Source organism: Lynx rufus, unplaced genomic scaffold (genome assembly GCF_022079265.1).
Source record: "Lynx rufus isolate CCGP_SWC_20201006 ecotype Redwood Valley unplaced genomic scaffold, mLynRuf1.p SCAF_4, whole genome shotgun sequence".
NCBI lineage: Eukaryota > Metazoa > Chordata > Mammalia > Carnivora > Felidae > Lynx > Lynx rufus.
This window is the reverse complement of record NW_025814856.1, coordinates 97,443,508-97,460,662: the sequence shown is the minus strand read 5'-3', so window position 1 is coordinate 97,460,662 and position 17,155 is coordinate 97,443,508. Positions and strand designations below refer to the sequence as shown.

General features: G+C 36.2%; 1 protein-coding gene across 1 annotated transcript in view; it reads left to right on the top strand.

Moving 5' to 3' along the window:
- The window catches only part of CALCR (calcitonin receptor), a 59,429-nt gene that overhangs the window by 12,345 nt on the left and 29,929 nt on the right, over positions 1-17,155 (top strand). Inside the window, exons 4-6 of the mRNA XM_047097332.1 lie at positions 3,139-3,251; positions 6,115-6,206; positions 13,479-13,605. Coding sequence (XP_046953288.1) covers positions 3,139-3,251; positions 6,115-6,206; positions 13,479-13,605 — 332 coding nt within the window. The remainder of the gene's footprint in view (positions 1-3,138; positions 3,252-6,114; positions 6,207-13,478; positions 13,606-17,155) is intronic.

The following is a 17,155-nucleotide window of genomic DNA, read 5'->3' as shown; positions in this document are numbered from 1 at the left end:
CAGTGCCAAGATGGTCAACATGGTTTAAGACAATGATTCTCAACCCTGATACCCTTTGGAATTGGTGAGCTTTTTAAAAATGCTAATGCCTGGTTACCTCTCCAGTTAATCAAGTTTGAATCTCTGGAGATTGGAGCTGAGCATCTGTAAAACCTCCATATGAATCGAAAGTGAAATAAGCATGCTGCCCTCTTCATGGGGCAGTCCAAACTTAAAATATTTTAGGGAAATACCAGTATCACAGCACATGCAGAGTGGCTCCAGACTATGAAGGGACGGCAAACTGTGTAGTGTGAGTAAATAGGGATGTTTGGTTTGGAAAGGGAAGTTAGAGTAGACATATCCTTTCTTTGAATATTGAAAGACTTGCCAGGTGGGGAGGACAAGTTCTTATAGCTGTAACAGGTAGAACCAAGAAATGCTTAGATCCAGACTTTAGTGACATCAAAACAAAATAATATTTCCTACAGTCTTGTCCATGATTGGAATGGACTTCTTGAGGAGGAACACCCCTCCCTCCTCCATAGAATATATTTTGCCTTACATAGCTAAATAACATTGTTAAAACAGATTGTATTCATTTTAATAAAGTAATAAGCTAGTTTCTGACAATATAATAAAGATAAGATGCTGCATTGCAAGCCACTTTTCTAAAAATTGCAAGAAGCTTCAACAAATAGCATTAGCAAAATCATTGACCAATTGTCAATATCAATTTTTCTATGCTGATTAGTGCTAACCCTTTTTTGTTAGTGTGTCCAGTGGTGATTCTTTTTTTTTTTTTTTGAATGTTTATTTATTTTTTAGAGAGAGAGAGAGAGAAAATGAGGAGGGCAGGGGCAGAGAGAGAGGTAGACACAGAATCCAAAGCCAACTCTGAGCTGTCAGCACAGAGCCCAACACGGGGCTCAAACTCACGAACCGTGAGATCATGAACTGAGCAGAAGTTGGACACTTAACCAACTGAGCCACCCAGGCACCCCTCAGTGGTGATTCTTTATATAGTTTTTGTCCAATGGCTATCTCAGCAGATTTACAATTAAAAATTTTTCCATTTAACTTTCTAACAAATTTACATTAAGCAATGATGAGTCTCATAGGTTGCTTGAAAACATCTTTTGCTTGCAGAATGTGTTTTTTCATCCAATTGAAATAATTATTAGAGTAGACATACAAACAAATCTACAATTTTAAGCTTGAATCTTATTTAATTTGATAGCACCTGTTTCAGTTCTATAATTAAAAATTTTTAATTTCCCTTAAAATCTGCCAAAGATAAAAGAATTCTCATACTAGCTCTTAGCATATTGATTGACTAACCATAACTACTGATAGAAAATTATTTTAAATATTATGAGATCTCAGTGATGTTTCAGACAAATAAGGTTTTTTTTAACATGAATTGTTTTCTTAGTATTTAAAACAATAACAGTTTCCTCCAAATATTAGTATGTGATTCAGACTCCCACATCCTGGACTAAAAAAAAAACCCAAAAGTGATACAATAAAAGGTCTATCCACAGGTGGGACAGCTCTTTGCCTTTGCCAATGAAGAAAAATGCTTCAAAAATATTTTTGCCAGGAAATTATCAAAAATCAAAATTTTGTAAGTGTTCTAAATACACTGGTAAAACCTATTTGCATATTATACCAATTTGAGGTTGCTTTATGATATCTAAGGCAATAAGTGCATTGCAGAGATACTCTGGAGAACTAGAGGAAGTCAGAATAACTCAGATTAAATTTGGCAAGTGCATTCATTTCAATGTGCATTTGTTCATTATTTTCTATTTTATTTAACTCAATATAATTTTTTCTTCCATTTGTATAGCCAATCAGATTAGATTTTAAATACTATCTTACAGTCAACAAATTATTTATGATTCTTTGGGTCACTGAATGGAGTGTAGATAACTTGCCCACAGAACTATGAGCCTTAATACAGAGTTAACTAGCTGCACAATAGCTTTGGAATCAAGCAGACCAGACCTGGATTTGACCCCTGGCCTTCCTACTTGCTAGCCATAGATGGGGAATTTACTCAACCTATCTGAGCGTCAGTTTCCTCATATGTACAATGGGAAGACCAATACCCATCTTAAAGGGTCATTATTAACATTTAAGAAAATAATTCTGCAAAGTGCTTAGCACAGTGCCTGGCCCATAGCAAGGTGGAGATCTTTAAAATGCCAATCCAGCCAAATCAGCAAATTTCACTATCACCTGAGAGATGGTTAAAGAAGTAAATAGCGAAGGCTAAATCTATACATCCCTAGTATGCCCTCTGTGGGATAAAGAGATGATTTAAATGAAATATTTTTGAGAAGCACAAAAATTATTTCTTGACACACCTCTTAGTTTTGGACTTCTTTGTTCTCTTGGATTTAACTATATGAAATTGCCAATATTTGACCATCTGACTCACAAAAACTGTAGTTTCATACAGTCAACCTAATAAATAAATATTGCATATAAATGAAGATGTGGTCTTGCTCTTCTCATATAGTTTCTATCTAAAATCAGAAATGTAATGTGGCTTTAAAAAAATATGAGGTACAGTATAGGTAGCACTTTTTAGTGCAAACGACCTGACATTAAATCCTAGCTGATTGGGGCGCCTGGGTGGCGCAGTCGGTTAAGCGTCCGACTTCAGCCAGGTCACGATCTCACGGTCCGTGGGTTCGAGCCCCGCGTCGGGCTCTGGGCTGATGGCTCAGAGCCTGGAGCCTGTTTCCGATTCTGTGTCTCCCTCTCCCTCTGCCCCTCCCCCGTTCATACTCTGTCTCTCTCTGTCCCAAAAATAAATAAAAAACGTTGAAAAAAAAAATTTAAAAAAAAATAAATCCTAGCTGACCCACTATCCAGTGACTTTTCAAACTCTATAACCTCTCTCACTCTCTGCTTCCTGTTTACAAAATGGAGATATAGCAACATCCGTTTTATATGGCTTCGCTGATGATAAAATGAGACAACGCATGCTAAAACATTGTGCATAATACATCTTCATGATGGTCTCCATTGACCTATATTCACATTCAAGTTATATAAAGTGATTAACATTGTGACATGGCTTTTAAGCTTTATTTTTCCATCTTGGTAGTTTGAGATAATAACGTAATAATTGTGTTTCCTTAACAGAAAAGGTTACAAAATACTGTGATGAGAAAGGGGTTTGGTATAAACATCCTGAGAACAATCGAACCTGGTCCAACTATACTATGTGTAATGCTTTCACTCCTGAGAAACTGAAGGTAGGTTCTATTTCAAATTTCGGTATTGGGTGAGAATGCCATTATTTTTACATAGAAATATATGCATCACTATGAAACACCTGCTACCAAGATGCCAACCTATTTTATAGAAGGAAATCAGATAATGGCCTGTAAGTTTCTAGGGACTCTATGAAGTAGTATTAGAAAAAAATGACATGCTACTTCTTGTTTTGACACCTGGTGTCAAAGAGTTCCATGAGCATATAGAATCAGGCCATTTATAATGAGGCAAATAGTGTCCATGGGAAAGATGATGGGACTCCCCATTCAGACATTAGGCAGCATTTCCAGGGACTCTCTAAGATGTCTCTTCTGTGGGAAAAATTCCAAAATTAGAGATTTTTCCTCAAGCCACAAAGTGACAGTTTCCCCTCTTCCCTGCCCCCAAGATGCCAGTTAGAATTTTACTATCAGGGCTTGAAGGAACCCTTAGAAAGGGGCTGCCCATCAGCCTGTAGATACAGGTGTGGCAGTTTAGGTTATTTTCAGTGGAACTACTTTTGTCTTACTGCCTGTTTAATATTTTTAGTATCATCTCTGCTTGGATACATTTAAGCCAATGGGAAAAACCCAGATACTTACTCTCCAAATGCATGAGAAATCTGAAAAAAAAAATCACTAAACCCACAATCAGCCTCCTCTTTCCCACTGAGCTGGGAGAAACAGGCAGTGTTTAACCACACAGCAGTAGAAACCTTTTGTTTCCTTCAAAGATAGGCCTGCATGCTAAATAATTACTGAGTTGGAAGCTAAAAGCTCATCAGTGCTTCTGTTTGCTACAGTGAAGATTTAGGAGTATAGAAAATTTTCCTTTTATTAAAAACAAAACAACAGCAAAAAACAAACAAGATGAACAGGTAGCCTTGAGACCAGATGACTAGAGACCAGAAGGACATCTTGTCACAGGCGTAGGCTGGGGGCACCAATGCTGGTTACTGCTTTACAAATTGCATAGTCGCCTCTGAGAATTAGATGCATGTCTACATCCTAATGGAGAGCTATTTACGTAATAAGGTCTGACTGAGATGACATGTCACCAAGTAAGGAATACCTGAATGAGTGTTAATTATGATTTTACAGGAAAAAACTGTAATCCTGTTAACTCAATTGTTATAAGGAGTACATATCCAAGTAAGTAGTTCTTCAGGCTGCCATATTTGACCTTCTCATTCTAGCCACATCTGAGATAGAAAGAAAGGATTTTAAGAGTAAATGTTCCCCTCTGGGCACCTAACATAATGATTGAAATTCTTTGAACAAATATTCCATCTATATACAGGCAAAAAAAAATTTTTTTTGTTTTGAAGAAAGAATCTTAGAATTTATTAAAAAAAAAAAAAAGCACTTCTCAGTCTTAAGAATGACACCAAGAATGGCAACTAAATTATGAGCTGTTGGTTTAATCTTAGACAACTTTATTTCAAAAGAATAAATATTTTTTAAAGTAGTCTGGAGGCAACTGAAAGAAAATTAATTGTATAAAATTTTCTTAGAAATAAAAATATACAGAGATAAAAATAAAATAGTGACAGAGGATGGGGCATGAGCATATATCTAAATTAAAAACAGTACTTTCAATGACAAGGGGATTCTACATGGTGAACTATTTAAAAGGAAGAACTCTTAGAAAATGCCACTCCTGGTTTTGTCTAGTGGTAAAGTGAAAAAAATAGCCAGAAAATGAATTGGTGGGAGAAAAGACAGCAGCTGAGTATCTGTTTTTTTGCAAAGATTCCTAAATACTTCCTAAGAAGGGGCTTATAGGCTATTTTGAAGTCTTTATCATAAGTTCTAGATATAAACCAACGACTCCAACCTTAATTATCATTTCTGCAAAGATAAAAAGCATTCTGTTAGGAGAGTAGTATCAATGAAAATGGCAAATAATATGCAAATGCCCGGTCAAGTGGTGAACAGCCACAATTCAGGAGATGTTGATTAGTTCATTTTGAAATTCAAACTCCTAGAAAAGCAATATTTGTTTCTGTCCAGCAATAATGCATTTAACCAAACAAAGGACTCTGCATGCTTTGAGAGCCTGTTAGTGGAATCAGTACTTCAATATCAGGCTCTTCACGAGTAAAGTGACAAGAATCAAATGCAGAAGGGTCATGATTTGTACATAAATGCCACATTCTACCAGGAATTAAAAAACTTCACAGAAATTATCCAACTTATTTATACTGCGTTTGTATTGTGTGTTCTATTGATTACTAAGTGGTGTCAGCGTTTGCTTTATGTTTATGTGGTTTGAACTGATATTATTAGGTGAATAGAAATTACAAATTGTTTTATCTCTCTGACTTGAGCTCTGGACCTATATGATATTACACCCATTTTCTTGTGGTTAGTGTTTACCTAGATCATCATCTCCCCATCCTTTTATGTCTAGTATTTCTGTATCCCAGTATTTAATTATGTTTCTTATAAGTAGTATGTAATTATTTTAAAAATCATTTAGTTTGACCACATTATTTTACAGATAAAAACTACTGAGATCTAGAGGGGTGAAGTGGCTGACTTATGAGAGTCACACAAAGACTTAATCACTAATACTCTGAGTAAAGAACAGCTCTGATGAATCCAGTCTTACATTCTTCCCACCACATCATGCAAATTCTAGTATAACTGATAATCTTATACTATTTAACCTGTTAAACCCAAATATTATAATTCAATATAATTTGTCTGAAATATGTTATAATTTTAGATTTTTTTAAAGGAGAACAATTGTTGAATTACACTTATATTAAAAATAGAAACTATTTTCCCTCCTCTATTATCACTTATTTGCCTGTTTATTTTTATAACTGTTTCATTGTTGTTGCTGTTGTTGTTGCAGAACGCATATGTCCTGTACTACTTGGCTATTGTGGGTCATTCTTTGTCGATTTTCACCTTGGTGATTTCGCTGGGGATTTTCGTGTTTTTCAAGTAAGTACCCTCATAGCATCTGCTTTTTATTTTCTTATTTAAGGTACTGAAGTAAATGGTTAACTCTGCAAGAGTTGGGGGAAGGGTGATCTTCTGCAAATCACAAGAGAAATGCACCACCAAGAGTCATGAAGTAGCAAGGAAAATAAAATTAATTAAAACCGTTTTTAATCCTATCTCTGAGAAAAATAAGGTGGAATCGTATAATTCTCAAAGGCAATATGCCTTTCCCAAAATGAAACAGTCCTGTGAGCCCATAGGTATCCTGTTAACATGTTAAAGGCTCCACTTACCATTGCTAAGGTTGCAGGAAGTATTGAGGAGAGGCTCTTCTTCCTTCTTTTACCCCCATCCTAAAATATGGAGGTCATGGCCAGAAGTTCAAATGCACCTTGCCTAATTATGAGCTGTATCACAGGTGGATTTGGCCGGTGGAGAAGTGTGGCTACTGAGGCCATGATAGTGTTTAGTCAGAGAAGGAAGGTAAGGCTCCCTTCTGGCCTTGACTCACTCATCCAAGACCAAGGAGAATCTCTGGAAGAAGAGTCAAGTGTCAGTATTTTGCCCTTGCAAACCTGGCATCATCCACCACAGTTACCTCCTAAGACACTGTGAGGAGTAAAATCCCAATGAGGTTTCTATTCCAAGGCTGTGTCTATGTACTTGATTGCATTATATATGACAAAACATTGGTATAACTACTGATTTTGTATTAATGGAGAATTTGAAACTTTAAATCTGTTTTTTTCAGGAATGACTTCATAATGCATGTGAGATAGTAACGAAAGTTAAAGTCAGTTCTAGAAACATCCTAAATTTAGTGTAGTTCCTTTAAATCAAAGGCAGGAGGCGCTACGTTACCCTTTCATGAGAATTCTAATTTCTACATTACAGGGCTGTCTCCTTCAACTAACACTTTTTTTAGTTGCAGTGGTATTATATAAATGGTAAAGAAAAGCTCCTTCATAGGCTCAGACTACAAATAATCCTCCACACTTTACAGATGTGATTATGTAACTAAATATACAGTGATTCATATATAGTATAACAGAATCTTAATTTGATTTTTGTTAAAATATTATCATGATAATACTAAAGAAGCCTAACCCAAGGGGGGAATCACCTGTAAACACACCCTTAACACAACTACTATTATTTTTTTCCTTGATCCTTTTTAATCTTTGCCTTTATCTTATACCATTATCATATTATGTCTGTATCTTATATAGTCAAGATTCTTATTCTGACAAAGGAACGTAATTGAATAGCAATTTTTTGTTAACTGCATAATAATAATTAAATAACAATAAATAAATAATAAATTAAATAAACAGAATGAGCTCTTTCCATATATGGTTTAACAGGAGAAAGATATAAACAAAGCAATAAGACATAAGGGATCAATTACTAGAATTAGAATAGAAAAGTATTTTCAATTATAATGATCAGAATACAACAGAGTAAACACACAGCATGATTAATCTTGGAATGTCTATTCATTTTTCAACTGCACTTGACCACGGTGAATAAATACATCATCATGGCTCCCATACAACTTTGATTAAAAAGTCTGTCACTAAAAGTCTCACCTTTAAAATTTTTAATGTAACCATAAAAAATTGAAAGAAAAAGCCCCCAAGTTTGTAATGGTGAAACTAATAATTGTATTCAGGAGTTTAAAGATAAAAAATGTCCAGGGAACATTTCTTACTTCTTTATTTCTCCAGTCACTTAAATAAGTGATAGGATGTGAGAGCCAAATCAGCAAAGAAAATAGCAGTATTCTTTCAACACTCATGCTGTATTAAGCCACTGAAGATGGGTGTTTAAAAGTACAGCACATAAGTAAAGTAAAATACTTCTCAACTCCAGTTAGACCCAGAACACAATTAATCTCGCTGAACCCATGAGAGAATTTGGGGGCAGATTGATTAGAAAGCACCTAATATTGTCCTACTATCTCTCAGTTCCAAAAGCCTACCAAACAGCAACTTTAATCTTGGGAGGAAAACCAGCTCTTATGGATTTATAATCTGAGTGCGATAATGGGGAGACATAAACCGAAATAGCTTGTTCTCCAAAGCACATACAACAAGAGACAAATAGGATATGAAAAACACACATGCTGAGATATCAAATATTCAGATCTAAAAGCAGTCACACATGATTTTTATACTTGTTCTTAATTTTATCTTAAACCTGCTCAAACTAAAAATATCCAGGGCATTTGTGTTTTTTCTTAAAATTAAAGTATGTTTCTGAATCTTCAGATTTTTTTCTTTACATTTGCATTTCATAAATATTAAAAGAAGGTAATTCTGATCTATCATTGGATTTTATCTTTTAATTAGCAACATTTTCCCCAAATTGTTCTCAATGTTCAACATCACCCTTAAGGTCTCTACTTCATATTACAGTGGAAGCTTCTGTGATTTATGAGTTTAAGATGCATCATCTGCGCAAACCTGAGCAAAAAAAAAATCATAATTCCCTCGCTTAATTCCACATTCCCAGGGTTGAGTTATTTTGCAAAATCCAAACAATCAATTTCATAAAAATTTCATGAAACCAAAATGAGAAGTTACACCCAGCCCCACTTTTCAGACCTAATGCCCCATTCATAATCATCCCATTGAAACTCACTCTCAACTCATCAAATGTGCCTTATAGGATCTATAAAAAGGAATAACCCTGCAGGTGTCCTCCTCAAACCAGCAGGCTAAGAAAGCCTGCAGAGGAATTTAAAGTCACTAAATACACGGGAGGCTGTGGAACTGCCAATACGTTGCTGCTAAAAATCTGGGAAATTACTCATATATACTCATTTTCTTTGCAGGAAAATTAGTTAGGAGCAACAGTATGGAGAGGGATTAAATAGAAACATCAAATTTATTCAGCAGGACTCCTCACTACTACATGCCAATAGTAAATGTCAACAAGAGAGTTAAGATGAAGATACCCCGAGGGGAGACAGGCTTGAGAAAGCCACATAAGTGGACATTTATTTGTGTGCATTTCCTGACCATTTTAAGCAAGTTTGCAATAAAATTCACTTATCCCATCAGTTCCAGTTAGAATTATCAATTGACATTTCTGTGGAAGAATCCTAAATTACTAAATATCTAACTCTTTTTTCTCAGGAAAGCACAGTAATAGAACATTCATTATCATCCATTTTAACTGCTTGATACTCATGCCTTACTTACTGTTAAATTTTGAATATTAATTACTCTTGCCTGAAAGTTAATAGAGATATATGTTGGAAGATGGGGGGGGTGTCTTTATTGCATTACATTGTCTACATTACATTACATTGGCCATATCAGCACAAAAGGAGGTTTTCCACTGGGACCTTCCAGAAGCAATACTGATTCCTCTCTACTCATCAGCATTCACTATTATTCTGTCACATCTACATAGTGGATGGATAGATAACACTTTATCTTCTATAGCATCCACTATGATACATCTCCAGCTGCCTTCCTATTGCTCCAAAGAAACCACTAAATCAATGGCACCAAAGATATCCTCCTTTCTCCCAACCCACCCTTGACACAACAGGACACAAAAGATAACTGCCAGTCATATCTTGGTAAACTGTTCACTCATAGAATAGTGGTAATAGGAAAAGAAGCAAGAATTATGATCAAAAGGGAGTTCCTTAAGGATAAAGATTTTGTGCTAAATCCAAAGGTATAAAGTCTCTTGTCAGAGGGGAAAGATATAAAGAGTATTGGGTTTCAAATTCTTCTAGGAGTTTTAATGCAGTCCATTCCACGACTCCCTCCCCTTCTCCTTACTTGTCTGGTCTATTGTGAACAAAATATGATAGCCAGGTAAAGAAAAATTTAGCATTACACTGAGAGATATGACTCCTTGTACTAATCACAACAGTTATTCCAATGCACATTTTCTCATGCATCAGTAAATTCAAAACAACTTTTACTTTTTTTATTGCTTGCATCTTTCCTCATTTACTTTGAATGTGACTGTAATTACACTGTCTTATAAAGGACTGAACACTGCTCTTCCTTATCCTCTGATATCAGACTGTTTTATGCAATATGCAAAACTCAAGGCAAATAGAAATGCTTTCTCATATGACTAAAAGCTCCCCAAGAGCACACACATACATACATAGGGTCCCAATTATTTGAAACAAATAGTGTGGCAGATTTACCCCAAGTAAGCTAAAACCATGAAAATAACATCTAGCTTTAGTCTTAAAGTATGACATCTTGAGATTCATACCTAGGTAAATCATTATCTCTTCCTCACATTTGAGTGACACTTTGGGCCAAGACAGACGTCAATCATGTTCTCTTATCCTCCTGCTATTAGAGAATCTATAGTACTTAGGGTTCCTTGTCTTGCAAAGAGTAAGCAATGTTCTGTCTATCTAAATAACTGTTTCTTTTAATCAAGAGGAATGAAGTATAGCTAACATCAGGTTTGTGCTATTTTCTACTTAAGACCTTTCAGATCTGACAGATCATGTTCATTCAAGCAACAAGGTATTTGCATTGAGAACAATTGAGCGCATAATTACTCATGTTAAGTTCAGTTACCCTCTTTAGCATCCTATACCTCTCCTTCAGAACAGTAATCATAATAAGAGTAAATAAACAGTTATTTAGCATATAAGGTCTCTGAAGGCAGAGGCTGTTTTGTTCATCCATATACCCCTAGCATCTACCAAAGGTCTGAACCATATGGTAATGTGTGTTGGATTTTTAAATGGGTACACAGTGATATGTGTTAGATTACTGAAGGAATTTTAATAAATTTAAAGTAACTCTAACTTGCTTCAAAAAGCTGAGTTTAAATGTTGTCAAGTAAGTGTAATAAAATTTTTTTAAACTCAATAAGCAGAAATTATATTGAAATTTTAAGACAAACTCTTATTTATATACTAGTCATATTCTTCCTTTGGAGTCTAATAGTTTATCCAGCTTTAAACCTTCATTTTCTCATTATATAATTAACACCGTACCACATACAGGTTTTAGCTACTGTTGAACAACAGTATAATGTCCAATATCAGGTAGTTAATACCTATAGTAAGAACTTGGCAAATGTTCAGTATGATTCAAAGTATAAGATATTACACAATCTAGCACTTAATGTAATTCTCTGATATACTGGAAAACTACTTACTGGCCACTGCTTGAAGAAGGAAATTGCTCTTATGTAAAGATTTTTAATTAAAAAACATGAGTATCAAGCCCTACAAGGTGTCAAACACTGTTCTAGGTGCACAAAACAAATCCTTTAGCACTCCCACTCTAGTGAAAGAAATGGAGAAAATAACAGGCAATAAACAAATATATGATATGTCAGAAGGTGGTCTTAAGAGAAAAAAATAATAAAGTAAGGATAAAAGGGCCAGGGAGTAATAAGCTAGAAGTAGAGGAAGCCGATTTTTGGTTTACACAGAAGATTGAGCATTAACCAGTCCTTTAAACTAATGTTGTATATCAGCAGATTATTGAACTCTACCTGATCAGAAGAAAACCAGGCATGAGAACAGCGGCACTGTATGATGCATTTATCCATACTCTTTAGTTCTGGATAATGCCAAGTGTCGTTGGTTTAAGCCAGGCAGAATCCAGTAATGAGGCCACAGATATTTGCCCCCCAGTGAGAAGAATTATGAAATGCTATTATGACTATATGGAAAATGGCAGGTCACAGGTTTAATGTACCAGTTGCAATATTGAAGAGTTTATGCAGTATAAATGGGTATGATGTTTCCCATAAGTAATTTTTTTCTTTTTAAAGCCTTAAATTTGCAACCTACTTTTATAGTACTATTATAAAACCAATTAGGTTTGGTTTATTTAACAGTGTTTTCTGCTGTCAAATAAAGTAGTACAGGGGTGTGTGTGTGTGTGTGTGTGTGTGTGTGCACATGCGTATGTTTAAGTTCTTCTCTAAACCCTTCCTGGATATAAAGTTCTGCATTCTATCCCTGCTCAGCAAGTTGAAAAATTTAAGATATTCTGTGTTAACTATTTTCTAATGGTTGTGCTTCCTGAATGTTGAAAGATGTAGTTACAATAATCAAAATATGTTTTAACAGATGCCCTTATTACTTAAATCGACTTTTTACAACAGATAATTGCATTTTCTTTTGATTCGAAATTTAGGAAAGCATTGTTAAGTAAAGCCAGACCATTCTCATATTTCATCTTTCCCCAGAATTTCCTTTTCAAAATTCCTGGAATCCTAACTTTATTCCATGAATTAGGAATAATTACTATGATCAGTCATTGGCATCATTAATTGAATGTTTTAGATTTTCACATTATGCTAAATGTTTTTTGACTGGATCAGTTATGGTAAATGCAAGATTTTTATTCCTCTTGGATAATCATTCCAATTTTGTTATAGCCATCCTGCAGGACTCTCTCCATTTGCATCAAAAAGTGGAATAGGATATCCAAACTAATGTTTATTTATGTGATCATTCACACAAATACGTATGTACAAGCTTATGAAATGGAGGAGAAAGGAATGAAAATTCCAACAAATTGTTTAGTGTCCAAAAGGTGGGAAATGGCTATGCCAACAAGCAGTGGCACGTGGATGGGTTTCATCAGATCCAAACCACAATATGCCTTATAATGAGATCAAATTTGAGCCTGTGTAGAATTCTGTGCCTGTGTCTGAGCTCCACCATCAGGAGGATGTGGAAAGGGAGAACCACAGAGTTGATTCCAGTTGGAATATGAGAAATACGAAGACGTTAGAAAAAATAGCAAAAGAGAAGAATGACGGAGACTTAATAAAGTCTGTGTCTGTGATGGGTCAAGGACACAGATTCAGTACTTTGTCAAGGGCAGCCTTGGTTCTGACTTCATGCTCTGTTATCCCATTTGCCACACAATTTCTGCCCGGTTACATCAATGAATATTCGACTTTTCATCTGAAGCACACTCCAAACCCTAATGGTTTCTCTTGTAAGAGTCCTTCTCTTAATTAATTTCACGACATTTGGTATAATTAAAAGTGATTTTATCACTCACTCTTTCAGTTATTGTATGAAGTCACCCTGAGGACTGAAAACTATGAGCTACCGTGACTAGAAAACTGTTCTTAAAAATCAGGCAGAAAACTAGTAATGAGTCTTAAAGATGGGACCAGTCTCACTTATTTCTATATGTCTCTCATCTATTGCTAAAAGAAATAATACAAATATTACCAAAAAAATTTTTTTCCAGGTATGTCAATATTTTTGGCACCAGTTAATGCTGTTACTTTTTCCTCCAGGAACCTTGGCTGCCAAAGGGTAACTCTGCACAAGAACATGTTTCTGACTTATATTCTGAATTCTATGATTATCATCATCCACCTGGTTGAAGTAGTACCCAATGGAGAGCTTGTGAGAAGGGACCCGGTAAACACTGCATGATTTGCTTTTGATTTGTTCTTAAGGATGTAGTACACATGAAGAGTAAACATGGTGCTATTGTGTTTAACTGAAGCAACTGTTTACATGTGTGATCATATTTACTTTTACAGTTGAGTTTCGCATCAACCATGACATATCATTTCTATATAGTTATTGGAAGTAATTGCTATATGCAGTAGTAAAGGGCTGGGAATAATTCAGTCATAACCAAACAAGAATTATACAACAAATCTTGAGTTTTTACTATGAATTAAAAATTTATTCACATCTATGGGAAGTTTACTGAGCACATCTTGTGAACGTGGGCAATTTGAGGTGTACTAAGGCAATGCCCCAGTGTGTCACTAATGGGTTACAGGTGTCCTTAAAAGTAATTCCCCTTAGCATCCTGACACCAGGCTGGGCTTGCGCCAGTCAATTTAGCTATGGGTTGCTATGCATTTACTCTAGTAACCCACATAAATACTGTCATATTCTATGTCTGCATAACTTGAAAAAGGTTTAAATACCCCTAACTCACTCACTCTCAGCTCCCAATCTCTGCCGCCAATCCCTATTAACAGAGCTCAGCCATAAACCAGAAGGCAAGGAGGCCAGGATGGAGTTGTACAGATGTGTTTCTCTGGGCCCAGGGCAGTGGGAGCAGGGTGGAGAGTGCATTTGAGAGCATGAACAGAAGCTATCCAGCCCACAGTAAATGACCAAGGGATACTTTTATTTTTGTTTCTCTGCTTAACTGTGTTATGCAAGCATCTGTAGATAGCCTCATCTTTCAAAAGTGGCATTTGACAGTTCTGCCAACCCAAAGACAAAAATGCGTGAAATCTGCCCAGAGCATGCATCCTGTGTGACAGTGGCATGGCATGGGAAAGCAGCTTAATTTGGCTTCTAATGAATCCACAGTGTTAATAATTTTTGCAGTGCGAATATATCCAGAAAGGTATGATGGTCCATCTCTTAAGATCATGGCATCTGTTATCCGAGAAGTCTTATCTTACCTACAGAATGTGACCCAATGGGCTCATCTTGATGAGTTTACTTTTTGAATGTCAACTGATTTTAATAAAAATAATTTCATTTCCTTTAGTCTTCCCAAGACCCCAGGAAAGGGTGGATATTATTCTCATTATTAACTGAATAAATTGAGGCTCAGTGAAGGGATGTGTCCTCTGTACTGTGGTTAGTACAGTTAGAGATGGGATTCAAACCCAGACCTGTCTCACACAAATCCCATCCTCTCTCCTATATACCACATGGAGCTCTTGATTAATTTCCTTAAGAAGATGTGTTCTTAAAGAAATAGTCTCAGCCATTCCCAAGTGGTAATTGCCCATAATTGGGCACGTATACTATGTTTCATTAGGGAAGCTGACACCTACTAAAATGTAAAAGCAATTAACTAAGCATCTCTCATCAGAAAAGCTCAAATTTTTGGTTTCCCATACAACATTAAGTGTGGAAATCCTGACAAATTACAGTCTGTATGGAGTAGGCCTGGAAATGGCACTTTAGTCACTAAATAATCATGGGAGCAACACTCAGTCACGTTATGAAGTATTGTAAATTCTTGAGTAACCTCTGTCCCATCTCTCTTGTGAGGGTTTCATACCCCTGTATCATTCCACCATCCCTCTCTCTGGCTCCTAGGGTGAAGGGGGCTTCTCATCCATTGTGAAATCATACTAAACCTATTATCTTCCTGAAATAGTCTAAATTCAGGATTTTTCTGAATTCACTATTGAATTACAGAAGCCATTTAACCTTATCCATCAACGAGAAAAATAAAAACTGCCTTGCTTACTTCCAAGAACTTGTCCTGGAGTCCCAAAAGTAGCACAAAGCTTTAATTTTTTAAGCTTTATTTTCTTCATTTCAAGAGTGGGGGGTGGGGGGTGGAGAGAGAGCACACATGCACACATGAGCATGGAAGGGACAGAAAGAGAGGGAGAGAATCCCAAGCAGGCTCCATGCTGTCAGCACAGAGCCAAACACAGGGCTTGATCCCATGAACTGTGAGATGATGACCTGAACCTAAATCAAGAGTCAGATGCTCAATTGACTGATGCACCAAGATGCCCCGAAGCAGAAAACTTTTAAAAATTCCCAAAGGCACAGTATTGCAAATGATCGCTCACACAGTTGCTGCTAACTCTTGCCCTATAACTGACTTCCTAGGTCTCTGCACTTGGCTTCCCTGGTCCATTTATTAGTCTATTCATGGCTCTTAACAGTGGATGTTTTCACTTTCATAGGCTACTTTAGGGGCACACATGTCTATCTGCTCTGCCAGTTACCATGCATAGGCTGCCTCCTAGCCAACAAGTCAGCCCAGCTCTGCCTTGCAGCTTCTCTCTTGCCTAGAAACCTATAATAAAGCCTATAAGCAGATGTTTAGGGACCCAGTTCAACAGCTCATCTCCTGGGAGAATGTGTGAGCATAGGAGAGCCAGAGAAATTAACAGGAAGCTTTCTTCTGGTATGGAGGAGTGAGGGTGGCTCCTTTGCACACATTAGGCAATCTCAAAATGACATAAGTTTGAAAAATGGAAAGAAGTTTATCTTTATGACATGACTAGCACCTGGTTCTGCCAATCAATATATTGTTAACCTAACAGACTTGTTATTTTTAGCTATGCAAGAATAAACTTCCTAGGGAAAAATTGTAAAATCTTGAAAGGCAGAATTTAATCCAATCAATCAAGTGTTGTCGATCGCCCAAAACTCGAATTTTAGTCTTCAAGCTGAACTACATTCATAGAATTGGGGGAAGATGGCTATTTATGACGTCTTCTTCACAATGCCTAGGAATAGACTAAGCCTCATATGGAAACAGCTTCCTATGTATTGCAACCAAACATGTGGGGTTCAGTCCTTTTTTTACCTATTTCCAAGTGTTTGTGGGGTTTCTTAACGGAGAACACAGGAGCAAAAAGTCTGGGTGAAAAAGAAGCCTCCTCTCCTCTGAGGTTAGACAAAATGAGAATAAGCCACCAATAACAAGCCACTGACAGTGGGAAACAGGGAACATCATAATGTGTGAACACAATGTGCCCTCTTTCACATTTCCAAAAGTCTGTTTCTTCCATAAAACAAAATTTGGAAATTCATGCCCTTTACCAAATATATATAAATAGTGTAGACTAAGCACAAATGACTACAACAACAAAAATTAATTCATGTTTGTAAATTGTGAAGCATACACTTGCTCCCCCCCCCAAAACTAGGTCATTTGGTTTTAGTACGTTTTCTGTTTGAAAATAGTCATTGTTTTTCAGTGAGATCTTATTAAATCTTTTCTCCAACTCTCTGTATGCAAAACTTGGGGCTGCTCTGTCTAAGCAAAGTTCAAGAAAGGGCAAGAAACAACCTTCAAGTAGACATGTCTTCTATGTTATTTATTCATCCTTGAAACTGCTTATTTAGTATTTCCAAGAGAGACAACAGTCTTGAAATCTGTGCTGTAGCTCACCTTGAAAACACATATTCCGTCATTAACGCCCTCAGAGAAGCCCAATTTCTTAAGTATCATTTCCCA